Source organism: Aplidium turbinatum, chromosome 3, assembly GCF_918807975.1.
Source record: "Aplidium turbinatum chromosome 3, kaAplTurb1.1, whole genome shotgun sequence".
In the NCBI taxonomy this organism is placed as follows: Eukaryota; Metazoa; Chordata; class Ascidiacea; order Aplousobranchia; family Polyclinidae; genus Aplidium; species Aplidium turbinatum.
The window spans coordinates 8,249,547-8,277,525 of NC_137474.1; the positions used below are offsets into that span (position 1 = coordinate 8,249,547).

A 27,979-nucleotide genomic window follows, 5' to 3' on the forward strand; every position below is an offset into this window, starting at 1 on the left:
TGTAATTATATTCACTTGATCCATATTGAAGTACAGATCTATAGAACTTTTCATTGATTGATGATAGCACCAATAAGATGCAATTAAAACATTTGAGTACGCTGCTTGAACCCCAGGTGAGTGAAGTGTATCTAAAAGGATGTATAGGTCAATATTATGAGTACTTTACTAGATTTACAATTTTTTTGTGGAAAAATTCAAAGAAAGACTTAGCAAAGTAGTTACTGATTTTTTGTGTTTATCTTTGCCATGATGATGATGATGTTTACCTTTCGTTTTCAAATATGACCAATGAGTCTAAATCAGGCTTCCTTACATGTGTGGTTGGCATGCATGGGTGTGAAGAGGACTGATAAAGTGATAAGGTCTATTTGTGTGGTGAAGTTCCTGCTACAGGATGAAAACAGGAAGGATGGTGGGCTAGAGTTCTTGTTCAAGACTTGGCCTTGTAAGTATCGTATGCAAAACAAGTATGCGAAACTACCCCAAATAACCTGTCAAAGACTTTGTCCGTCCATGGATTAAGATTCAAAACCAAACTAAGGTCAAGCAAAATTTCTGAGTCAACATCACCATCTATACCAGCATTTCATAACATCTTCAAGTACGGCACAGGAAATTGATATAATGAGCTTAGAAACATTAATTTATTTTTAGTATAAGAATGACAATAAGTATTTTAAATTTTATAAGATTTCTATTGAAAAGGGATGTATGTTTTGTGTATTACAATGTAAACATACATTTAATTAGTATAGTTCATGTGTATAAACTGTTACTTTTTTTTGTAGCTTGGAGAAGCAAAGGTATGTTGCATGTGCTGGGCACCAAACAACAACAAGCTTGCTGTATGTACTTCTGATCGAATTGTTTTGCTTTACGATGAGAATGGGGAGAGAAGGGACAAGTTTTCTTCAAAACCAATTGATTCTAAGGTGGGTTAAATATAAAGGTTGTTTCAACACATACCTTTAAGCAGAGTTTTGTTTTCTAAGAGTCTTTGTATAAAATTTCACATTTGAGTAAATTCGTCATTCATTAGTAAACTACCAATTCTGCACTGGTAACCACACCTTCTTAGCTGTTGCTGCTATGTGCTAGAACTGTTTCTTATTTGATTAAACAAGCAAAAAAACAATCTATGAATTCATGAATTTAAAATTCATTTGAAAACATTTTATTTCACCAAACGTTATGACTGAATTAATTAGTTTTTAACCATCATTGTGTGCAGCGCCTTGGTGTACTGTACATTTTGCTCTGTGTGGCACTGTATAAATGCTATTAATATTTTTATTGGTCTTGTGAGTTGTCTATCAATTTGAGTTTTTACACTACTATGAATGAAAGAAGTTATGAAAAATGTAAAAAATGTTACTTTTTATTGTTACTATCAGTTCTGTTTTCATATTTATTTTGGGCAATAAACGTAAGTATAAGCTCTTGTTTTTGTTCATAGTATGGCAAGAAAAGCTATTCTGTCAAGGGTATTGCATTTTCGCCTTGCTCCTCCAAGATTGCACTTGGGCAAACTGACAATATCATCTATGTGTACAAGATTGGCGATGACTGGGGAGAGAAAAAAGTTATTTGCAACAAGTTTGTTCAAACTGTGAGTCAATCAAAAATGATTTAACCCCTTTTGTGTTTTGTTGTTATTTTGATCTTTGCTGTATGTATGAGCAAACTTTATATATATCATTCAAATCTTCTGAGCATTAACTCATGAAGCCTACCCAAGTTGCGAACCTTTTGATTGTATTTACTTGTTTTAATTGTATGGTTGGTTGCATCCTAACATCAAAAACATAGCTTTAGGGCCATCAGCATCTTCCTCACCATATGTGTCCAAGCCCGCTATTTTATATATGCGTTATTCATTTGTTTTTACATATTTCTGTGATGATATTCATATTTAACACGACATGTAAAAATGTCTGTTTATTTGTCATTATTTTTATCGCTCACAGAGTGCAATAACATGTCTCATGTGGCCGATGGAAGGTGCCATTGTGTTTGGATTGTCCGAAGGGAAAGTTAGATTGGCAAACACAAGAACCAACAAATCATCGACGATCTATGGAACCGATTCCTATGTTGTTTCTGTAACAACCAAGTGAGCTTGCAATCTCACTATTCCTTGGATAGATGTTGGTTAACTTTGATCTGTCTTGTTTGTTTGTGTTCCTCGCATAAAGCAATCAATCAACTTTAAAAATAATGGTGTCAAGACATTATATAATGATTGTAACATTCAAGAAAGTAAAAATTGTTGAGCTTTTTGTTTTTTACTTTAAGAAGCCTCTTCTCACCTGCACAGGGTCCACGTCTTTTAGGCGCAGACAGTTAGGCGCCGGTCAAATAGGCGCGCACACTGTGGCGTCTGGATATTTAGGTGCGGAGCACTGTGGCGCCCGTTCATTTAGGTGCCATTCCTAGTAAAATCTGCAGATTGTATCAGCTTGGCAGGTAGGGCAATGCTTTTCACAAAAAATGTTACATTGAACAGAAAAATATGTTGTTTTGTTAATGCGCGTGTGGAGATGAGGTGCGAGACAACGCTCTACTACTCTTGATATTAGCGCATCTCCACAGGACATTTGCTATGCATCCTGAACACAGGTTGCCGCCAGATGGAACCTTACTTAATTTGTTATCTTTCGCAATTGCTTCTAGTCGGGATAGATTGGTCGTACGGCGAGTTCGTATGAGACAACGCTCTACAACATGAATACATTTCTATCGGGCATATGAACCCTAGCTATAAGTTGCAAGCATAATGGAGCGACTTTGCTCGTTATTACACCTAGTCGGGGTTTTGACGAAAAACTAAGTTATTTTTCACTCAAGCCTACCACCCGCTTGAATATAGGCTACGGTATATTTTTTACTGATGTTTAGTGTATCATAGTTATTATTTTACTCACTAAAAGTGAACTCAGTCATGTTCGGAAACTTGAATAATTTATTGATAAAACTTTCGCCGACGCAAACCTGGACTAACAACAAATAAATGCCGAACACACGCATTCAAATACAGTATATTTTTCTGTTCAATGTAACATTTTGTGGGAAAAGAATTATCCTACCTGCCACGCTGATACAATCTGCAGACTTTATTAGAAATAGCACCTAAATGAACGGGCGCCACAGTGCTTCGCACCTAAATATCCAGACGCCACAGTGTGCGCGCCTATTTGACCGGCGCCTAACTGTCTGCGCCTAAAAGACTTGCTCCCCCTGCACACCATTGGTTAGCTGATCAGTGATCACGTCTGCATACTAGTGCGTAAACATTTCATGATGAGACGATGCTCCTCCTGATAAAATCATTACCCCTTGCCATTAATTGATTAATTTAAAACTTCATTACTTTCATTTCGAAAATATCCACAGGTTTGTTAAACAACAGGCATAAAACGTTGAAAATACGTTAATCAGTGGAATTCGTATGTCTACAGTCCAACCGGCAAAGGCGTGCTGTCCGGTCATGCAGATGGAACATTGATCCGATATTTCTTCGACGATGAGGGAAGCGGTGAAGCGCAAGGGAAGATCATCACCCACTCATGCCCTCCTTATGCAGTGGCATGGGCTACCTCTTCGTAAGATACTTACTTTAATTTTGTATTGCTGTAAGATGGTCTCATACTCAATTACTGAGCTTCAGGGGAATGACAAGATAAGGTTCTCATCAGTATCATACTAAGTCTTCGGCACCAACACGAGCAAGATGGCCAGTTCCTTTCTCTCGACCGCTTTTCCTTCAGCAACTATGCCCACTCAATTGCAATTACACCCTAGGTAGAGGTGAGCGTTGTTTACCAACAACCAGCTTGAGCCGGGAGTTAAACTAAGTTCGTATTATTAGATAGCCAACGCTAACCCTGCGTCATCCCACCGCTGGTAAACCAATGTAAAAGCTAATATAGAACTCTTAGAATAGTTGCAGCGACAAATGGTAAAAACGCTTTCTGGGCTACCTTTTTTGCAATGTTGTCCTTATTGTCTCACTTTAACATCCTCTTTTATGACATCCGCAATAAGATTGCTTATTAATTAAAAAAAAAAATCAACTTTAGCATTCTTGTGGCTGGGTGCGATCGTCGTGTTGTGGTTTACAACAAGGAAGGCAGACCTGTGCAAAACTTCGATTATTCTCGTGATGAGACTGAGAAGGAATTCACTGTGGGTGTGGCCAATCCCAGTGGCCAGAGCGCCGTGTTTGGAAGCTACGACAGGTAGAACTAAAGGAATTACTCCCAAAACGTTGTGCTGTGCCATATTGAATAATGCTCTGTAGGCAACAGCACTGGTATTATTGTCGTATTCTTAAATATAATTTACTACCGATGTATTCTTTCTAGTTTTTAATCAATAGTTGAATTTCTTCGATTTCTGTTACAGTTTAGTGTCATATTTGATACATCTAAGATTAGATATGTGTCAAGCTTTAGCTTTTCGATTCCACCAATGTTCACATCAGCTGCATCTCCATTCTAGGCTCCGCTTGTTCACACACAGTCCACGACGAGGCACATGGGACGAAGCTAAACCGAAGGAAATTAAGAATCTTTACACCATAACTTCGCTTGCTTGGAAGAAGGACGGGTCCAGGATATGCGCTGTACGGTCTTACGTGTTTTATGCCGTTTTTTTTATAACTTTTCCCTTCAGCAACAATTCTTAATGTTATGCAATTTTTCGGAGTTTTGTAGTTTTTAAGTTTTGCAATCCGGAGAAAATATAAAATTATGTTAGTCCATACTGTACGGTTGAATGAACAACGGTGTTGTATTGTATTCACGAAAGAAAAATGAAACAGTCTATTGCAAATTGTGATAAGAAAAACTTAAAATTTTTAATGGCTCATAGTTTTATAAACTTTTCATATACAGTAGCAGTTTAAAAATCTTTTTTCAAAATTCATACTTAAAATGTCTTTAAAATATTAACTTTTTGGATGTCATAATTAACCCTATCTTTCCTGACGGTGTCCTCAGGGCACACTTTGTGGAGGAGTCGAGCTGTTTGACTGTTGCCTTCGCCGTTCCATCTACAAAAACAAGTACGAAATCACTTACACTGGACTTTCTCAGGTACAAGCAAGGGGTATGAGAGTACTATCCCTTTTCTATATCGTACAGCCACATTTCTAGCGCTGTGCATTGTGAAAAACATAATTGTGATGTCACTTAACATGCACATACACTTCATGTAGGTAACTTCCTTTTCATAAGTACGTAAAGGAAACACTGTTTCAAAGTTCAAGTTATATTAACGTAATTCAAATTACAAAAGACATTGTATTGACGTCTGCAAATAAACAGTGGCATTACTCTTTGAACCAGGTGATTGTGAAGAATCTAACAAGTGGAACGAGGGTGGTCTTGAAATCACATTACGGATATGAGGTGAGCAATGCGCTTGTTGGGTATGGATTTGTTTATTGTTGTTCATCAATTATTCAAAGCGATATTTTTGTTTCGTATTGTTAGAAAGTAATAATAAGTTTGATGATGATAATATCTCCGCATTATCTCAACTTTTCATAAAATTGTTGTAACTCTAACCGTCGTAGATCACCATCACAGTTTGTGGTAAGTTTCTAGCCATGTGGTAAAGTAGTGAGAGCGTCTGCCTTGCAATCTAAAGTGGGCACGCAGTTATTTTTTTTTGCGAGGCTCAACGTGCTTGAAGAACAGAGATTGCCTTCTTGCTTTCCCATTTGCAAAATCCATCTATCAGGCACAATTGTACAAATACGTAGCGCACGTAGAAAAACTTTTTCTTTTTTTTGAGTATAAAAAAATCTTCGCCAACGAATCTTCTTCTACACAGATTGATGAGGTGAAGATGCTGGGAGGAGATCGATTCCTCATCGCTCATACATCAGATACCTTGCTTCTTGGTGATCTTCTCACCAACCGCTTGTCAGAAGTGACTTGGCAAGGATCAGGTGGAAATGAAAAGTTCTTCTTCGAGAATGAGAATGTCTGCATGATCTTTAACGCAGGTTTGCTCAGGATTTGCCATGGATGATCTAATACTATGTAATTATGCACATATTTGAACTTTTCACATATTAGATCCAAAAACATACCATACATGCGTATGACCTTCTTGAAGAGTTGATTTGTGGTGCAAAACTTGAAACTTGCGAGAAGAAAGTTTTTCCTAGCTGACTACTAGGCTACCAGGGCTTTCTTTTGCTTTATCAGTGATATATCAACAAATTGCATTGACACACAGAATACGATATCAGATATTTTATAAGCGCCAATACAGTATAGTAGTGGTAGTGGAATGGCGTAGCGGATAAGGCGCTGGATTTCCAATTGTGCGAACCTGGTTCACCGGGTTTAAGCTGATTGATAAACATCACTCAGCTCTACCCAAGGTGTAATAAATTGGGTGGGCTAGTTGCTAAAGAAAAGGCGGCCGAGAGAAAGGAGCTAGCCACCCTACTCTCATTAGTGCCAAAAACTTAGTCACTTAGTGTAATGAAAACCATGTCATGTCTGACCCTAATCAGGAGCTCTCGTCAGAATAAAGTTTAATTTGTTAATTTGAATTACTACGTTTTTCTAAAATTTACGTTTCGTTTTCCTTCTTTCCTTCTTACCATAAATACCTCACCACATTAGGCTTACTATATTCTGACTATATGCTCCTAATGAGAGTCAGACGAAAAACCGCAGTTCCGATCTATGAAAAACCTTCTCGCAATATCATCTTCAATTTGAATGAAAGTAATATTTTTTTACTAATTCCGGTTTTTATTCTACTATATATTCATGTGATTAAGGATGAAAACCAACATCCGCAATCTTCATCTTTTCAATCGCAATTCATTATTCCTTTTTTAGGAGAATTATCTCTCGTTGAATATGGAAGCAACGAGGTCCTGGGTTCGGTCCGCACTGAACTCATGAACCCGCACTTGATAAGTGTCAGACTGAACGAGCGACAACATTCGAACAAGAGGTTTGAAAACAACAAGAAGATGGCTTACCTAATCGACCCAAAGACCATTTCCATTTGTAAGACACTGTGATCTCCATTTTGTTTATTTCACAGTTTAGACGTTAAAAGTTGTTTGTTGACAAACGTAATTCTTACTTTAACGTATTTCTATTGGGTCCTTCAAAATTGTACCCGGTATATTTTAGCTCATTTGTACAACCTTAATTTTGTAACTAATGATATTACGGAGAAAAATGTTAATAAATACATTGCAATAAATAACACTGTTGAAAAGGAGCGATCTTCCTGGCGTCAGCACTACCTGACTACTCACTATAGAACAGCTAATACTTAAACCAATAATTGCCAGCAAGAAAACTAAACGTATTTTTTTCACTTTCTAGTGGATCTAATGCTGGGATACCAAGTGTCAACTATCCAGCATAACTCCAAGCTAGACTGGCTAGAACTTAATGAAACAGGTAAGGATAGGATCTTTGAACGTTCTTCTTAGCATGGTGAAGTGAAGACTTGGAACTTGCTACTTGTAGTTTTATCTTCTCATTCTCAACTTACTTTTAAGCGGCGAAGCTTTTGTTCCGAGACAAACGCCTTCGACTCCATCTCTACGACATTGAAAGCGAAACGAAGATGACTCTTCTCAACTACTGCTCTTTTGTGCAGGTAAAGTGAACTTACAAGGTGAACATCAATTGAATTCTATCACTCACTTCGGTTGAGCAATGTAACAACTTTTTCCTACGTACGTAAAGCTACGAGTTCAATCCCAGGCGACGCTGCAGCAGTATTTTTTTTTATTTTGCACCCTTCAAGACATTCATACCTCGATATATGGTTTTTAGTGTTATGGAAAGCATCTGTAGCATGAACTGCTATTTTTATTCATTCCAAGTGTTTACGTTAAATCTTTTTTCAAGACACGAAATTAACCACACGTTGATGTATTTCTGTGTTGAAATGCAGTTTCTTTGTCGAAATGTGAAAAAATTGTCAAAATTTTTATTGTCAACATAAATGAATTGCAAAAAATTTTCAAAATGTGTCAGTGTGTGTGATCTATTTCTGTGTCAAAACGCGACTTGTCTTGCAGTGGGTTCCACAGAGCGACGTTGTGGTAGCACAGAACAGGGATAGCTTGTGCGTCTGGTACAACGTTGATGCCCCAGAGAGGGTCACTATGTTTCCCATCAAGGGAGAAGTAATTGAGCTGGAAAGATCTGAAGGAAAAACTGAAGTGAGATGTTTTACCTTGTTCATTTTTTTGTATTCTTTTACGCTTGTTTAGTGTTTCATGATGTAACCTAGACAGCAAATCAACCGTTTTTTACATTGATTCAACGTCTGCAGACGTTAAATCAATGTAAAAAAAACGGTTGATTTGTTGTCTGGGAAGGTTCTTCTTTTTTGCTAATTCTCTGAAATTTAATTATTCTGTTATGGACATTGTTTTCAGCAATAAATCTGAATATATTTTGCTCCCATTATTTTCTTGTTTAGTTGTTAAACAAAAGTGAAAAACATTATAAACGTTTCGCACAATACGTTAGCGCGCATCCTCAGACTAAATCAAATGCTATGAAATTTGTTTCCAAGAAACTTCACAAACGACCGTCTCTTTACGTTAAATAAACGTAAATGGACGATAGGATAATGATTTCCACAATGTCCTCTGTCAGGTTTTAGTGCAAGAAGGTGTCAATGTGATCACATACACTTTGGACGAAGGCCTCATAGAATTTGGTACTGCTGTTGATGACGGGGATTTTTCAAGGTGAATTATATCATTAGTGGTAGTGTGTGATTTAGGTTCTCGAATCATTGTTTGTGATTTATGGTCTCGTATCAACGTAAGTTTAGAATATCTCGTATCATTCATGACAAAAGTAGATCAATAATACTGTAGGTTTAGCTTCACTTTAGGATTTTTTTTTGTTTTTTTTGACAAATTGATTGTAGATAGGCCTATTAGGTTTCATCTCATGTTCTGTTAATTCATTAAAACAGTTTAAAGACGCTTTGTCAGTTTTTAAAGCAAACACTGAACAATAAAAATGCTCAAACTTGTTCAAATTTTCAATTAGGCTTAAACAGTTTTTCTTTAGTTGGTGTTTTCTACACCTAGCAGTCTCATCAGGAAAAGTTACGTTTGTATGGCTTGTAAACGTGGCACACGGTGAACGCAAGAACGTGAAAACGTAGCGTGCGTAAGAATTTTTACGTTCGACTCATGTTGCGTTCGTTGTCAGGGCCGTGACGTATCTTGAAACGTTGGAAATGTCGCCTGAGACTGAAGCAATGTGGCGAACATTGAGCAAGTTGTCCCTGGATGGAAAGCAACTCTACATTGCGCAGAGGTTTGTTTGTATGATTTAAGATCTTGCGTATATTTCCTCACCGAGTGCAACGCTAAGCAAATGTAGCACTTAACTCATAGACGCGAGGACCCTGGTTCGATGCCCTGCGGTAGTAACATCGACTCTGTTGGATTTGGTTAGTATTTGTTGAAGGAAATGTAGACGAAAGATAGGAACTGATTGTGCAAATCTTCTGCACAATCGTTGTATTGCCGTTTAACAACGTTACTGGCATAACTTCATTCTTCGTTTCTCGGCAGCCGATTGTAGCAAAAATTGATAGCGATAAACACGTGTTTTGCCCACGAGACTGGGCTCATCAGTATCGCATCGCTAATTCATCCCACAGAGCTATCGACCGCTTTATGATGAACAAATTATTCAGTGTTTCTGTCGTTGTGCAATTTTTATTATTTCTTAAATGGCTGATAAACTCACTTTGACATTTTTTAAAGATGCTTTGCCGCGCTGGGCGATATATCGAAGACGAGATACCTGAAGAACCTTAATGATATGGCTGATAGCTACTCCACAGAGACAGTAAGCTTGATTGATGCTGCACTAATGAAACCTTGCATTCTTTCATATCTTGCTATTTTTCTGCAATAATTCTTCTTGCCAGTTATAGCTGCTGTTGATCGTCTTTTTTTACGTAATCAGTTTCTTGTATGAAAATGCAAGGTAGTACTAACGTAATATCTCGTTTCAGGGATTGGATGGAATGGAATACTACAAGGTTCAAGCAAAACTCGCAATCTTGGAAAAGAAATTTAAGACAGCTGAACAGGTAGTCTGCTTGATTAAGAAATTATCGTTGTGAGGTCAAGGTTTAAATAATATAAATGTATAAACACGACTCTTATGTCTGAAAGCGCATGGTTTTTGAGGTGAGGAACTGAAAAGAGAAACTGAGAAAAAGTTTCCATTTAGCTTTCTTGTTTGATTCAAAATACAATTTCATAACGAAAAAATCTCTACAAAACAATGAAGGCTAATCCTCTACGAAGTGGTAATCCTTCCAACAAGTTAGCCAATGCTTGGTTTTGCCTAATTTCTATGTAATGTCATTAATTCACACTTCTTTCAATACAGCTTTGGTAGAGAGTTTGCTTTGTTGAACCATAGAGAAATAAAACAGAGTAACCTTAGCGGGTTTAACATACAACAATCCATCTCTCAACCGGCAGTTATAGGCCTGTGGCTCATTTTTCCTTTGGTGTGTGTTCTAATTGTTTGTCAAATGCCTGTAGTTTACGCCTCATGTGATCTGTTTCCCACCGCATAATTTACTCGTAATCATTCCTGTATCATCTGTTCAGTTTGTGCTTCTCAGTCCAAAATGTCGTCACAGTTGTACAAAGTCAAATTTATCTTACGATTTTTCATTTTATGTATTTTGTATATTTAATTCCTGATGAGAACACACGTACGTGTCGAAAACGTTTGAGTTTATTTTAATTATGTTATATTTCTTTCAATACAGTTGTTCATTGAGAATGGCGCAATAGACGAGTGCATCCAACTCTACCAGGATATGCACATGTGGAAGGAAGCGATCGCCCTAGCAGAATCGAAGGTAATTACTTTTTCGTATCTTTTTTGTGCATAAGTAGCGCAATCTTTAAATTTCAGTGCGGTAAACTTTTAAGATTCCATGTGCTTTATTAAAACTTCACCCTGTATCATTTCATTTTTTTGTCAATAACATATACGAAACAAAAACGTACCGCTTACTATAAGCGTTATATCGGCACGCTCGTGAACGGGAAAAGCCTGCAAAACTTTAAAGGTACAAATTAAACGTTCCGAAATAGTTGCTAAGATTGTGCGTTGCGCTGCCAGTCCGTAGGTGGCACAGTCACAAAGCCATAAAACAACGGAATCAATCTCCGTCTAGACAAAAAGTTGGCGAAATGTTCAAAGTTAACTACTGTAAAATGTAATTGTTGTTAGTAAATGTTTCTTCTTAAACCGTATCGGAATTGGTTGAATGCTGAAAAATCGGTTAGTTTTTCACAGATGATTTCATAGTGTCCCTTTCTAGAATCATCCGGATCTAGAGAATCTCCGCTCCATTTACTACCAGTGGTTGATCGACACGAATCAAGATGAGTCCGCAGGAGGACTCAAGGAGCAGCAGGGAGACTGGCACGGAGCCATCGCTCTCTATATGAAGGCCGGTCTGCCTGCCCGGGCAGCCAAGCTAGCTTTATCCCGCTCGGTAATTAATTGTATTTGTTACTGGCGACAAAATAGAGCATTTTTTTCGGTTGATATTGTCCAGTACGTCTTATCACAACTAGTCTTCATGTTTTGCTTAAAAAAAAACAAAAAAACAGAAAATCTTTTTTACTATTTCCCTGTATTTCATTAATTTTTTATCTCGATCATTTTTCATATTAAATCAGCCACCCAGCAACTAGACATTTTCCGGCGTTTCTTTAATGTGCAGGTGTTTACATCCGGAAAAGTTTAACACAACTACTTAATGCTGTATTTGCTTCAATAAATCGTGGCGTCTATATTATTGCTTTTACGAACATGCTCCAATAGCATTAGTTTGATGTAACTCAGCCATAGCGCCTACCAGTTTTGCACGCTATACTTAAGTATTTGTGTTTCTGCTTACGAAACTATATTTCCAGCTGCTTTATCGTTTACTGATTTAACCTCGACAGTCAACAGCTTACACTTTTAAGCGAGATTTACAAACTTGGCGTGAGATTTACAAACTTGGCGTGAGACTTACAAACTTGGCGTGAAACTTACAAACTTGACGCGAGAGTTACAAACTTGACGCGAGAGTTACAAACTTGGCATTTCTTTAGGATCTGATGTCGAATCGCCACTTAATGGAACAAATCGCCTCTGGCTTGCTCAAGTACGACCTAAATGAACAGGTAAGATATATCAGGCTACAGCTAACTCAAGATCTGAATATCAAAGAATGAACTCTTTGATCACTTCACAACAATGCTAGAAAACTTTGTTTTCGTCCTGTTGTGTTAAACCGTTTTGAGCCGCCATTTTTAAATGGTTTGTTTTAGACAATGTCTGACTTTGGCGGTCATTTCAACTGGTATTTCTTTATTTATTTGACATGGCAATTGTTAGCTGAAATCTAGCAATAAAAAGTTAAATTAGAAAGCTTTTGTTAAAGTTCATTTCGACCAAGTTTATTTTTGTAAATCTCCATTTTACTTTTGGTTTAACAGGCTGGAGAACTGTTTGAAAAAACTGGAAATTTCCAAAATGCACTGGATTGCTATAAACGAGACAAAGCCTATCGGTATGATTCGAGGTTGAAAAAACAAAAGTGTGATAATTCTTTAAAGTTTTTGTATTCTAACTTTCTATAATTACAATGTTAACAATTTGTAAATAAAACATTAAAGTAATGCACCAAATCATCGAACCAATGTTATCTCACAGCCGTGCAGTGGAGCTGGCAAGGTCCTCTTTTCCATCAGAGGTTGTCAAGTTGGAGTATCAATGGGCTGAACATCTTGCGTCACAGAAGCAACACGATGCTGGTAAGGGAGAGAATATTCACATCCACGCAACATGGACTGCTCATTTTTGCAACTGGATTTCAAGGACACAACGGATTGTCATTCATGTTGCGTTTGTACTGAAGGCTTTCAACGCAATTCTTCATTGTGGCTTTCTGCTGCTTTTTTGCATGAGACTTATTTGCTATACTCCAGGAACAATGCTTCGTAGAATAAAGTCCGTTTTCGTCTTAATGATGATGTTTATGGAGCTAGCCACTCTGCATTACTTTCTTTGTATCTAGATGTTGAATGGTCAAATTCTCGACAGGTGCCTTCTTTTGGTAACAAGGGATAAGTTACTTTACAAGCTGCATATTCTTGGCGCTGCTCTATCTGAATTGTACGGATAAGAATCGCAATCATCTTTGAGGGGACTTCAGCTTTAGATTAAGTATTTCACTGGTGGAACAATGAAATTTAAAGTGGTCTTGTTCCTGGAATTTATAAAGTCAATTATGAAACTACAACAGGATTAGTTGTAGTGGTGTGTGCAGAAAAACTTAACAGTGGTTGTTTTTTTCCTTCGCAATACATCGACTGCAAAAATAGATGCCGTAAATATAGCGAGTGGGGTGTCCACGCTCCCTCCCCGGTGTTCACCACTGACCGTTGCCTTGCTTCTGTGCAGCGATCAACCACTACATCGAGGCCGGTGCAACAGAAAAAGCAGTGGAGTCAGCGATTGGGTCCCGCCAATTCAAGAAAGCCATCTTGATACTTGAAGGCCAAGATCCTTCGTTAAGCAGCAAGTATTACCACAAGATTGGAATTCATTACTCACAGCAGAATGACCACGAGGTATTTGGTTTTGAAATAGAGAAAGAAAACATGATAGCGTCAAATTACATTTATTATAAATTACTTTCTGATTCCTTTTTTTGTTAAAGTAAACCTTCATTCCCAAAACTCCTAAAATTTGTTTTGATGAACGTTTTTTTCTCAATCTTTATCCTCCAGATGGCAGCAAGGCTCTTCATGAAGGCAGGATCTCGTCAGGATGCTGTGCAACTTCTCTTGGCATCAGAAAAATGGGAGGAGGCTCACTCTCTGGCTCAGACTTGCATGGAGCCTGAAGAAGTGAGCACCCTCTACATCACGACTGCTCAGCAGCAAGAAGCTAAATCCAAGTACAGGGAGGCAGAAAGGTGAAGTTTACTTTTTCCTCATTCATTTCTTTCATTGTTTATCATCAATTGCATCTACTATAATGTTGAAATACCAGAGAAACCAGTGATGTATAGCTGCTAAGAAGCGCGAGCTGACTATGACAAAATGGTTTCCTTTTGTCAGATCAGCTTATGAATTTTAAGAGAAACCTTGATCAAGCATTCGAAATTTTTTAACTTTTGCTCTTTGGTTTGTGGGTCATAATCTATAAACCTTGTAACAATATCCAACGTTCATCCGAGAGTTATCTATCTTTTTCATGTTTTATTTCCACCCTCGTTTGATGTTACTCCGCTGCCTTGGCTGTATATTCTTCCGCTTTAGAGTTAAAATAGCAAGCTGTCTTTTGTTCTCTTAGATTGTACTTGACCGTCGGAGAACCGGACCTGGCTATCACCATGCACAAGAAACTGCGCCGCTATGACGACATGATGAGGCTTGTGCAGGAATACCATCCGGATCTTCTCCAGGACACACATTTGCATCTTGCTAAGGTTGATGTGATGTTTGTTCGTGAGCTTCAGATCCTTGTATAAAGATGCAAATGTTTACAAGAAATGTTCTTTTCATAAAAGTGATTCTTATTTTATGTTTTACCTTGAACGAAAGAAAAAAATGGCTCTGCATATGAATACTGCGTTTAGTTCGTTTAGCATTCTATATATTTGCGTGCCCTGAAACGTTTCACAACACGGAAAACTGCACAGACGAAAACAAATAGACATAAAACAAGACAATGAACGTTCGATAAAAAACTTATGCCTGATGTGTTTGTATATAAAAGAAGCTTCGTCTAGAGCCGCTATGCCATGCATTCCATATTGTAGTACTTTGTAAATGGGGCACTTGAGGAAGATATGAACAACAGTTTCTTCTGCGTTGCGTTGGCAATTCGCTGAGTGAGTCAAACCCTACTTATGCTCACTGGAATAGAAACAGCTAATTCCTGCTTGAGTTCGATTTACCTTGGCAAGGCTGGGACAGGTTCAGTCCAGCGGGCTGCTTTGCTGTGTGTTTCATGTAACCAACTTAAACTATTTCTATCAGGAGTTGGAGGGCGAGGGGTTGCTCCAGCAAGCAGAGAAGCATTTCGTCGACGCCGGAGACTGGAAGTCCGCAGTGAACATGTACCGACAGCGGGTGAGTAGTCGATGTTGATGTTGCTCGATGTTGCTTTAACGTGACATAACGTAACAACAATTAAGCTTATGCCCATCCATCAAAATAAAGAGGAAAAAGCTGGAAATTAACTTTAAATTTTTGCAACTCACCGACTCCTAAAATCGTACTTGACCGTGCCACCGCACGACTGCACTGAATTTGTCTGTCTTGTAAAGCCCCAAGAGTTGCGAACATCTGCCGTGAATACAGCGCTGTACAAAAATCTGCATTGTTATTGTTCAAGAAAATGTCTCGTTTTAACCCGTTTACAATCTTCTGTAGGACCTTTGGGAGGACGCGTACAGAATTTCAAAATCACACGGCACAGCTACAGCCCACAAACAGGTACATCAACAACTACAGAGCGAGATGCTGAGCAATTTCCATAATTACAATGTCTCGAATGTCTGACTTTACCTCAGCGCTGTCATGTTCAATTCTTTTTTTTTTATTGTTAAATGAAGTTCAAACCGGTTGAATAACTGCCACGTTGCTAACGAACTATAAATCGGTTAGGACCGTTGATGAAAGTTAACATCTTATCTTGAACACGATGGGCTTAGCGTGGCACTTTTAAGCACAAGAAAATGTATATAAAGAACGTTTTTAAGATATCTATTTTTCTGAGGTTTCTGAGCTGCCGATGCTATTGCTCTGCAATTCTTGAGAAAAAAATTCATACATCAACCTTAGAGGGTTTGACAGAATGTTTGCATTAAGAATGAAACTGGTTATTAGTGTCACTTCTGCACATGTCTGCGTCATACTTAAATGAATCTTTAATTTAAAGGTCGCTTACCTCTGGGCCCGTTCTCTGGGTGGGGACTCTGCAGTGAAACTTCTGAGCAAGTTTGCATTGCTGGAAGCAGCAATTGATTACGCAGCTGAAAACTGGTAAATAAACATGTTATACACACGTTAAAGTGTGTATTTGTATTTGAACGTGTTTGTATTGAACGAAAAAAAAGTATTTGAACGTAGCTTTAAACTATTTGGTTTAGCTGTAACAGTGCTTGCTCTTTTTAATGCGAAAGTTTTGTTTTATAAATAATTTTATCTCAATTTTCGATTTTTTTTTGTCCGAATACGACAGCTGATGAAAGATAAAGTAACATGAAGTGGCGAAAGCTTTCAAGTAGTGAACTATAAACTTAGACCGCATTGGTTGGCTGAATAAGCGGTAGTTTACTTTAGACGTGTGCCAGCGGAAGCAGGAATGCAGATATAACGTATTTACATCGACAAAGGATTTTGTCCACTCAAACTATAGCATGGGTTCTTTACTTTTCTGTCATTGATAAATTGAAATTTTTGCCATCTTGTGATGATACGGCTACATGGGCTATTTCACCTGCAACTGATTAATATAGTTTTCGTAAATACTGTTAAATTTGAATTGATTTTTTTCTTTCATCTTTCTACAAAGACTTGAAAGTATGTCTTGGTGCTAATTTATTTAACGTTTGTAATAAACAAAAATTTTCATCTTGTGAAATCGATGTAAAAAATCTATTGTGAATCAGCTGCATTACCTTGTCTTGATAAACTTTCTGTATCAGTGCGTTCGACTTCGCTTTTGACCTCGCTAAAACGGGAATGAAATCCAAGATGGGAGACATCCACCTTAAACACGCCATGTACCTGGAAGATGAGGGTGAGATGGCTGTGCGGGTTTTCTAATCGGTTTGCCAGGAAAGGTTCTTTTAAAGTTGCTTGATTTATCTTGAAAGCGACTACCTTATTAGCCACATGTATGAAAATGAACTATGAGATGTGTTTCATTTTTACAGCTCCGTTTTTAGAGTGGAGGTTTGTTATTATCATGATAAAGGTTTAAGTGCTATGTAGCATAATAAATTAAACTTGTTTTTACTGAAATTAAATTACTCTCTCCAAACATTTTAATATATCAAACCCAGAAATGATGATTGATCAATAAAATCACTCACGACGATAGCTTTAAAATTGGCAGGAAAAATCAGGTTATGAGAAACATTAAAAATTAGCCAAAAAGCATTAAATTGTCGGTAAAAAGTTTAATTTCTGCAAAAAAGCATTGAATTTGGAGCAAACACGTGTAGAATTTTGTCATGACAACTTTTACAACACAGGCAAGTTCGAGGAAGCTGAAGCCGAGTTCATCAAGGCGTCCAAGCCGAAGGAGGCCGTGTTAATGTAAGTTTTCATATCCATGTGCTTGTCAATAGTTTGACACTAATTCTTTTGTGCGTTGTTCAAAAAATACCTTTTCACTTCGTGTGCGAAAACTTGAATACTTTCTGTCTTTTTTGCTGTCAAGGAAATCACAACATGTTCGATTTCACTGTACAAATAACTGCATACTTGATTATTGTCTTCACTGGCACAGCAATAACGCAATGGCAATTTAATGACACAATGTTTAAATTTAAACTCTTTTTTTTCACGTCGTTCTAAACTGAAAACTCTTCATTAAAAAAACGATGAAAGGAAGCTATTTTAAAACCTCACAACTTTTATTCTTAGTTCATAATGCCCATCTAATATGCAACTTACCGTTGCTCATCCCAGGTACGTCCATAACCAAGACTGGGAGAGTGCACAGAGAGTCGCTCAAAATCACGTCCCAGAATCCGTCAACGACGTGCTTATTGGACAGGCCCAAGTTGCTTTTGAGCAGAAAGTAAGTTTTGAGTACTTGTACTATTTACTGTCTGGTTTGTATGTTTTCAGTGTATTTTCTCTTGACAAATTTTTTACATTTTTTCAACGAAATTTATAAACTAAGAAATCTGCTGTGCTAGTTTTCTTTTCCGCTCTAATATGTATGTCTTCCACTTTTGAAGGAATTTCAACAAGCGGAAGCTTTTCTTCTCCGCGCACAGCGGCCTGACCTTACAGTTAAGTATTACAAAGATGCTGGACTATGGAAGGACGCTTTGCGAATAACCAGGGAGTACATGCCCAGTAAATTCGATGCTTTACAGCGAGAATATGAAAAGGAAATGCACCGGAAAGGACCAAGGTACCATAGATTTATACTAATTCTGGTGTCAGCAGCTGAAAAAGGCAGACCCCCTCTGTTGCTTTGTCCTACACTAGAAGCCGGGTTGTTTTACCAAAGTTGCGTCTTCGTGTGGGGACTTGGTAGGAGTGTTTTCCTACAATCGAAAGGGCTTCGGTTCAACACTCATTGAAGTCACTATGTCTTGCCAAGAGGCTTAAAGTCTTATTTTTTGCGCAGTGGAGCGGATGGTTTGATGAAGCAAGCCAGAGATTGGGAATCACAGGGCGAGTACAGCCAAGCGGTAGCCTGCTACTGCAAGATATCATCAGATATGACTACAGATGTAAGGTATGGGCACTGGGAAAGTTCTAATTCTTTCAAGGTTGAGTGCATTTAAAAAAGAAATTGATAAATGGTGACATCATCGAAAAAGGACTCACTCTAAATTTATTCATTGCAAGTTTTGAAATATATTCACACTTTGAACCGCACATACAAGCAGTCACACGTATAACCAGTCACACGTATAACCAGTCACACGTATAACCAGTCACACGTATAACCAGTCACACGTATAACCAGTCACACCAACCAGTCACACGTATAACCAGTCACACGTATAACCAGTCACACGTATAACCAGTCACACGTATAACCAATCACACGTATAACCAGTCACACGTATAACCAGTCACACGTATAACCAGTCACACCAACCAGTCACACGTATAACCAGTCCCACATAACCAAAGTTGCCTAAAACTTTGAGAATATAAAACGTCAAGTTTTGTGGTTAGCTCAATAGTTTCGATGCATTTTATTATTGTCGTTTGCACAATCATCGAATGCGCAGGTTGTTGGAGAAGAGTTGGGTGAAAGCCGCTGAACTTGCTTTGAAGTTTCTTCCCCTTGAAAAAGCCACCGTAGTCATTCAGCTTCTTGGACCAAAGTTTATTGAAATCAAGAAGCACGCCAAGGTGTGTGTTTTCCTTACATTTTAATCACTGTTGTACAATGTACATGACACTGTTGTTCGCGATTTTGTGCCTTCGAAATGAACTGTTATTAATGATAGGCCTACTTGTAGTTTCAAAGGCCGAATGCTTATTGAACTTACAAAAAAACGCTAAAGTATACCTGCTGTACTATACATATTAACTAAACGTACTAAACGTACTCTAAAATGCCTAGACTTTCAGTAGAAGTCACTTGCAGAGGATTGTTGCAAAACCTCAGCTGAAACAAGTATCAAATCTTTCGGTTGTACTTCTATGCGGCTGCAGCTGCACTGACACTGTCTGCCTTGTAAACTACTGAGAGCCACACAGAGCAATATAAAAGCACACTGTTATCATTGAAATCTTCCAACAAAAAAGTGCTTGAATATGTTGTTTTTACGTTCTAGGCTGCAGAATTATACGTACAAGTGGACATGATACAAGAAGCGGCCGACGCTTTCATCGAGAGCAGAGATTTCCAGAAAGCCAAGAGTGTTTGCCGGGATTACGCTCCTGAACTGGAGGCTTATGTGGATCAGAAGTACAAGCAACACTTGAAACATCATGGAAACACGCAGGAGGTAAAGATTCTGACTTGGCATTGCATTTAACTTCCTAAATTTGCTTTCAGGATCTAGTGTTCATTTTGCCGCAAAGGTTGTGATCATAGGCGCCGACTTTTCAAAAAACCTTGGGGGGCAGGAAAGGTGATGACGTCATAACCGTAACGCTATTTTACTCAATTAAAATAGTCTTTGATTAAGCTTACTGTCTTGTTTATACTGACACCTAGGTCGCAAACCAAATTTATTAAAACCGCTGCTTGAAACGATTAGTTTTATACATGCAAGACGCCTAGACGTAAACAAATTGATATTGTTAGGTCATAATTGGAACAGTTGGAAAACAAGCCGATTAATTTCCTTTCCTGCGAGGGCATAACAACGATCAAGACAGTGAAGTTATCGAAATAAAACGCAAAAAATCATAATCAGCTATCAGTTTTATTAACCTCGTTTTGCTAATTACTTACCTTCAAAGCGTTAACAACGGCGAAGTGTTTTCTCTTGTTTTTTATCGAAAGTCTTTATAGTCGAATACTGTCGAGTATAGGTCGAGATGTTCGCAAGTGATGTTCACCTCAAAAAGACAGTTGAACTTATACACGGAACAAGCTGTTTTTTCCAGGCAGTTTACAAAATGAACGCATTTTTGCTGCGGGAAATTGCCGACGTAGATTACGGAAGGTGAAATGGCGTCGGCGGAAGCAAAGTTTTGAATACGTTTATTTGCAGTGATTCAACCTTAATTTTCAATTTTAATGATTTCTTGTCAATTCTAAACTTTATGCACTTGTTGAGCAATATGCAAAGCTCACGAGACAAAACAGCGGAAAGAGCTGTTTTAAGAGATCGATTTTTTTTATTTTTGCGTGTAAGATATAATCGTTCTTATTACGTAGCATTCCATGATCGTTGAAGTCGATGTCAAACCTTAGCGGCCGCATAAAACGATGATGTCAGGTTGGTTAGGTGATAATAGCGGTAAAAGACGTCGTTAATGCAGGCAATACCTGCGACCAAGCTCATTAAACACCTTTTCTTTTATCGGTTTTCGATTTAATTCTCACACATTGTGAACAAAACAATGCGTTCTGTTCAATCACAATTGATCTTACAGCTGGAAGACCTCGTTGAAAATAGCGCGTCTAATTTAGTTGGTTTACTTAATATTGCCGTGAATAGTTACGTGACTATTCCAACAGCGTAAGTTACACTACGATCTACTTTGAAATTTCCATACCTCATGTCAATCCCAATTCTTAGATGAACCATCGAATGGTAGTGTCGGAATAAGCTATTCGACTTATACACGGGTGAAGGAAATAATACCAATTTTCGGCTCAAAAGTAGGGGTTCGACGTATACGAGATTGACCTATACTCGAGTATAGGCTACACGGTAGTGCAGGAGTGTCATATTTCATATAGATGAGTGTATGAGATGTATATATTTTCACAATATTTACATCAATATATAGTGCTTATTGAAGCAAAACACGGATGACAGTTTTGAAAAATGCATTTTTTCTTTAAGCTGTATTTACGTAATTGTTCGTTGTGTCGTAGTTTCAACTCGATAAAGTTTGCTAAAATCGATTTCATGTTTGAAGTCACAAAAAAATCTAATGGACGCTTGGATAACTCGTGAAATGAGAATAAACATTCAACCTCGCATTCGCTTTTTTGCTACCACGCGTTTTGACTTTGAAGTTGCTCCTCACGCACGGGAAGGTAAGCAGTGTGTGACTGTGAACGTGCGCATCTCAGTAATTCACGTGCCAGAGAAAGCCATGCGATCAGCTGCTGTTTTGCAGTCAAGAGCAACGTTAGGCTGTTTTTCGCTTTCGGCATTCTTTAAATCCGTTTAAATGATCTAAATCTTTTTCGCGAAGTATTTTATCTTTGAAACACCACTTGTAATAGACATTTTTGTTGCCCCTCAACCATAAATTTACGGGGGGCGCCGCCCCCTGGCCCCCCCGGAAGTCGGCGCGTATGGTTGTGATACATGTATTTTTGACTGTTTTTGTTAATGTGTTGTAAAATTTCTGTTTAGTTAATGATATGTTACACTGAAATGGAAATGTTTGTTGCGTGTATCAAGGTACACCATGTCACTGAATTAAGCTCTATTCATCACACGTTGATTCAATGTAAATGAACTGAGTCTTTTGTTTGGTATTTTGGATTACAACACCATCCATATTTAGATCTGATCAAACAACTTTTGTTTTCAGATGGCTTCTGTTGATGTGATAGCCGCACTGGACATGTATGTTGAGCGCGGACAATGGGACAAATGTATACAAACCGCAGAGCAGGAGGTAGACGAAGGGATACCTCAAGGCGTCATTTATGAGCGAAAATTCCTTGTGTGCTTAAGTTAAAAAAAATAGCTTTTGTAAAAGTTGCACTACTTCCAACACACTCGACATAAGATAAATAACAACTCAAAACTTCCTGTAGACGTGGAGGAAGCCTCGATTTCACAACATGCTTGAAAAAGAAAATTTAAACTTTGTTTCATTTTAAAACATGTTTTTCTTGCAGGGTCAAGATGTCTTACACAAGTATGTTGCGCTGTATGCCGCCAAACTTCTCAAAGAAGACAACGTACTGGACGCATTGGAATTGTACGCCCAACATGGTATGATGCTGTATTGCTAAAAAGGGCTAAATGGCGTAGTTTTCCATTAGTTTTTCGTAGTTTTCCATTCTTTGTCACCTATTTTTGACGCATTGACTGCTTTATCTTTTTCATGATCCAAGTTTAGCATGATGATGTAATAGAAGCGTTTGTTCTAGATTTCACCGACATAAGCATTTCTTAATCCTACTTGCTGAGTAAAATTTATCTGAGGTATTCTAGTGTTAACCTAGCCCTAGCCAAATGTTTTGAAGGTTTAGAGACTGTAGAAAAAAATTTTTTAATTTGTTTTCTTTTTTCCTGCTGTATTGGTATTGTCAGATGCCATCGACTCAGTGTAAACTGATCATCATTACTGTGAATAATTTGTTGTAATCTTCAGGTTGTTAACGCCGTACACTGGTGTTGGTTAGTTAGTTTAGTCTTGCGGAAGACTTTGACGTACAGTTGTAAGAAATACGTTAAATTCTATTATAGTCCCAGGTTTAAACTAAGGAAGCTTTCATAGCGATTAAGACGATCAAAAAATGAACAGCCTAAAGTTTAAAAATTAAGCTCATGTTCAGCAAACATTACGAAAACGAAACTGTTTTCATCTTCAGAGCTAAAATTTGAACGAACGAACTTAAAATAAAAACAGATTCGTTTTCCAAACGTTTTCTGAGCACAAGTTTAGCGTCTACAATTCGGGCTCTTTATTTTTGTTGCAATGTATTCTGGTGATAAGTTCACTTCTTAATACATGATGAACAAACGCCATTTGGAATCTCCCATTGCAGGTGCTCCACCCAACAACCAAAACTTCAATATCTACAAGCGAATCGCCAATGACGTAATTTCTTCCTCTGATGTAGACAACTACAAGACGTGGGCCAGCCTTCGGGACACCTTGTTTGGCTTGGTAGGTCACGTCGTCAATGATCATTTACTCCACGTCTACTGGAAGTTTTGAGTTGTTATTTGTCTTATTTTTTCTTTGAAGGCTCAAACCATGCAGGAAACCCAACATAAGAACTCGGCTGAATTGGAGGAATTTGAAACCTTTATGCTACTGGCGCATTACTACGCGGTGAGGGCCGCTTGTAAGGAGCAAAGCAACATGGTGGGTATAGTAGATTATATTGCTCCATGTAGATGAGATTGCTAATCTAAAAGTTCAGGAGTTATTGATGCTTTGGGCTTGTCTTGGTTGCTTTTGTCAAAACCTTGATTGTAATCTGCGGAAATATCAATTTACGTTGAAGATTAGAAATACTTGCTCTTTTTTTCAATCTGCTACATTATTCACTAAAACTGCTTTACAGGGTTGCCATTTATTTAATTTAGAGTAATATAACTTTAAATCAAAGTCTTCAATTGATCAACTCAACAAATAACTTCTATCTTCCAAGGGCGACTTGCTGGCGAAGATATCTACCTCTCTTTTGCGCTACACAGCAGTGGTGCCTGCCGACAAAGCTTTCTACGAGGCTGGGCTTTACTGCAGGGCTGTGGACAAGCTCAACATGGCTTTCTTGTTTTGGAACAGGTATCTGACGATCTTTGTCAAAGTCACACTATCTTAATTAAAGCCGATAAAATTGTACCAAAAACTGAGATTTGTTCATAAAGTGGTATTACGAGGTTGTATGTGGTCATTAAGTTTTTCACAGCTTTTCAATTTCTATTGTTACTTATTTGTCTACAGGCTGCCTGTGAACAAACATTAGTTACTGTAAAGCGTCTAGACCAGGGGTCGTAGACCACGCTGTATCGCTGCGGCCCGCGGAAGGTATCAGCGTACAAGTATAACCAAAAATACTTTTCTTGAGGAGTTAAAGAGCACGAAGGCCAAAAATACTTTCCGGGAAGCATATTTTCGCTTTGCATACGATTCCACCGACCGACCAATCAGATTATAGTTCTAGGTGGGGGTTGCTTAAAGCTATTCCAATGCGATGTCCAGCCACACTGTCCCAGTGGTTGATTAAAACGTCTGTTTTCGAATTTCGAAAATGTCGAGCATAGGGTTGCTTATTTTAAGTTTGCAAATGTAATGTCATGTAAACACTAGTGTGCGTTTCACCGTTATTGTGTTTCACGACCAGTGTTCTCTTTATGCAAGTTTTTGTTGGCAAAATAGGTCGGTGTGCCAACTCAATTTATAATAAATTGGCAAAATATTATATATAAATTTAAAGACTTTTTGTGATTGTATTATGAAAATATTTTGGCGATGAATATTCTGATGAAACCGCTCGCCTCGCTTTCAGTGCGCAAAACAAGTGGCCTCGTTTATTAGACATTGTTAAAAAAAGTCAAAAGTGTTGTAAAAGGAGCTTGGCCTGGCAGTAGCGTTGTTCGATTAATTTTGTTGCTGCGGTATTCTAACATAAATATGAACAACATGTAACGCTGGATACAGGCTACGAAATGCGTTATTTTTTAGCATAAGAGTCAACCTACCTAACATTTTATCAGTGCAGCCCGCCACAGCTCTCCTTAGTGCCAAAGTGGCCCGCATGCAAAAAAATTGGTGACCCCTGGTCTAGACGAATTCACAATACCTATTTTAAAGCGTCTAACTGAGCTTTTTTGATTGACGATAGACTTTGAAAATTTCACAAGCGTATCAAGTCACTGAGTTTCATACATTCAGTGCTACTATTGATCAGGTATCTTGACTTGTCTGAAGCGATTGAAGAAGGTTCGTTGGATATGATCGACAACTCAGACTTCCAAGAAACAGATATTCCGTTTGAAGTTCCGCTTCCGGAGAAACAATACCTTGATGTGAGTATCACCTGTATGCGGATTTTGTTATTCATATCTGGATTTTATTATTTGTATCCGGATTGTATTATCCCCATTTTAATATTCGAATATTTTGCTATCAAAATATCTGTATCATCCGGATTTCTTTACTATTGGGATACGTTAATTATCTGGATATATTCACTGTTAGGATATCTTTAACATCCGGATTTCCACTACCCTCTGGTTTGTGTTGGTACAGTATAAGGGCCATTAGTCACTGAGCAATGAAGTCTAGAAGACACGTTAAAAATCACCGTTGTCTTTGGCTGTAGAATTGTTTACGAACTGAAATTTTAATTGTTTTATTACAAAAGTATAGACCACCTTAACACATGAACGACCGTTCAACATGCAAGCATACAATTGAAGACTGAAACCTAGATAAAAGCAAATAGATGAAGTTTGTTTCTTGTCAATTTGAGTACGAAATCGGAGGATTGTTTATAAGAAATGTACACATCAAACTCAGAAGATTCTAATAACAAGCACAAAGATAACAGTACAGACATTATACTCATCAGAACATCAGTAGGATGTAACAATCACAAAGATAACAATACAGACATTGTACTCATCAGAACATCAGTAGGATGTAACAATCACAAAGATAACAATATAGACATTATACTCATCAGAACATCAGTAGGATGTAACAAACACAAAGATAACAATACAGACATTGTACTCATCAGAACATCAGTAGGATGTAACAATCACAAAGATAACAATGTAGACATTATACTCATCAGAACATCAGTAGGATGTAACAAGCACAAAGATAAAAATATAGACATTGTACTCATCAGAACCTCAGTAGGATGTAACAAACACAAAGATAACTATACAGACATTATACTCATCAGAACATCAGTAGGATGTAGACAAGTTCGAGTTTGCTATGTAACGTGGTTCCATTTCAGTTTGTATTATTTTTCAGTTACATTTTCTATTTATCGACTCTGGTGCATTGAAGCGATGTCATCAGCTTGAGAAAGAAGTTTATTTGTAATGATGCTAAATACAGAATGGGACTGTTTACCAGGCAGTATAATTGTTGCAAGAAATTAAAGAATGCAAGAAATTAATCCAGAAATTTATTTATTATTTTGTCGCAGGAGAGCGGTAGAGAGGAAGTTCGTGATTGGGTTTTAGCCGTTTCAATGGACCACAAAGTGGAGCAAGTGCTTCCTGAAGACGAACGCGGCACGTTTGAATGCAACCTCTTGGCACATAATACCGGGATACGTGCCTTGCCCTGCATCATAACAGGTTAGAATGGCTAAGATGCAAGTTTTTAGTATTTCTACTTAGACTCAACGCTGCTGTTAGAAAGGCTACAGTTTTTTCTAACAGTAAACTATGTATTCATGGTTCTATCATAATCTGTGTTCTATTCGTGTTCTATGTGCCGTTGCACGGCAAAAGTAGCCTGCTGGAATCTAAATCTTGGTAATAGTTTTTATTTAAAAAAAATTCTACAATTTAATCAATGGTTTTTGTTTTTATTAACTGGCTATGATAAAATTTGTCGCTTTAAACTCACCAAGAATATCTATAAACTACCGGTAGGCTACAAGTAGATTTTCTTAGTGAAAATCCCTCGTATTGCGCCTCATGCTTCTCCATGTCTTCACACGGATTGAATTGAAACTGCTTGCTGCATTGTGATGTTTTGTCAGAAACCGTGGCGTTGACTGGGAGTACTCTTGGACCCGGCTTGGGATTATTTTAGGGGCTCAAAATCGTTATAAGCTTGAAGAATCCACGCGTAATCTTGCGATATGGTGCATTTTTTTCGAGAGAGTGCCTCGGTTTGGGACCGGAGGATCTAGATGCCAGGCCCAAGTTATTCTCCCAACAGTCCTGGGGTGAAACATACTAATTAACTTTTTTCGATTATCCAGGTTACCCGGTGCTTCGCAATCAGATCGATTTTAAGGCCCAAGGACGTGCAGCGAACCGTGACGACTGGCAACGTATCACTGTGGCAACCAAAATGACGTCGACATGGGCGTTGCAAGATGTGTTGAGATTCATCAACCAGTATACAGGGGGGATGACGTCGGCTGGAGCTGCGTACCGGAGTTAAAACTGCTTTTACATTGAGTCTGTTATTACAGTGTCATTGTTTTTATGTCTACTCACCACAACAAACACGACCCTTTTTTATGAAAATGCACCTAAATTAATTTTATTCTGAAATTTGCTGAGTCTTTTTGATCAAACTTCTCTTCAGCATCAAATAGAGTTTTTCAATAATTGAAGGCCAATTGCTCCAAAGGCCAATTATTGGCCTTTGGAGCCAAATTCTTGGTAGCCACGTTATTTAAATAATAGCACTATTGGAAATGTTCCGGATAAATGCACTGTGATTCATACACTCGTTTTCTTTTACCCTTATCTTCAAGTCAGCAATGAAGAAGTAACTTTTCTACTGCCTAAACAGCAAATCAGTCCTTTTTTATTCAACATCTTCAGACGTTGAATCAATGTAAAAAGGACTGATTTGCTGTCTGGATAGTTTGATGTCGTAGATCTTGGGTGCACCTTGAATCAACGTTGTTTTTACGTCTGGATACGACCTTGAATCCACGTGCCCTCCTTGAAATGGCATTTCTCTTTTGTTACTTCAACGTATCGTAATGAAAATGGTTATTTCAACATGCTAAGTAGACTATTGGCTCCAATGGTGTAGTATGGTTTTGATTTTATTGTTAGAATATATCGGTATTTTCATGTTTGTAAAAAATATATGTTTTATAAGACC

The 27,979-nt window shown here is 37.9% G+C and overlaps 1 protein-coding gene across 1 annotated transcript; it reads left to right on the forward strand.

Moving 5' to 3' along the window:
• Positions 1-27,975, forward strand: LOC145767550 (intraflagellar transport protein 172 homolog). Its single transcript, XM_082579393.1, has 44 exons — positions 1-116; positions 792-935; positions 1,460-1,612; positions 1,971-2,116; positions 3,462-3,605; positions 4,083-4,241; positions 4,504-4,627; positions 5,004-5,099; positions 5,352-5,414; positions 5,842-6,016; positions 6,870-7,043; positions 7,371-7,448; positions 7,550-7,650; positions 8,078-8,221; positions 8,664-8,758; positions 9,234-9,341; positions 9,797-9,881; positions 10,051-10,128; positions 10,825-10,917; positions 11,386-11,562; positions 12,170-12,241; positions 12,557-12,630; positions 12,774-12,874; positions 13,524-13,693; positions 13,853-14,040; positions 14,421-14,556; positions 15,110-15,202; positions 15,506-15,568; positions 16,014-16,117; positions 16,783-16,877; positions 17,335-17,398; positions 17,774-17,885; positions 18,049-18,227; positions 18,447-18,557; positions 19,063-19,186; positions 19,615-19,788; positions 22,007-22,093; positions 22,320-22,416; positions 23,196-23,317; positions 23,399-23,518; positions 23,808-23,944; positions 25,071-25,188; positions 26,328-26,481; positions 27,117-27,975. Exons 1-44 carry the CDS (start codon positions 78-80, stop codon positions 27,299-27,301), a joined length of 5,256 nt encoding a protein of 1,751 aa, XP_082435519.1. The 5' UTR covers positions 1-77; the 3' UTR covers positions 27,302-27,975.
• Positions 27,976-27,979: the final 4 nt, after the last annotated feature.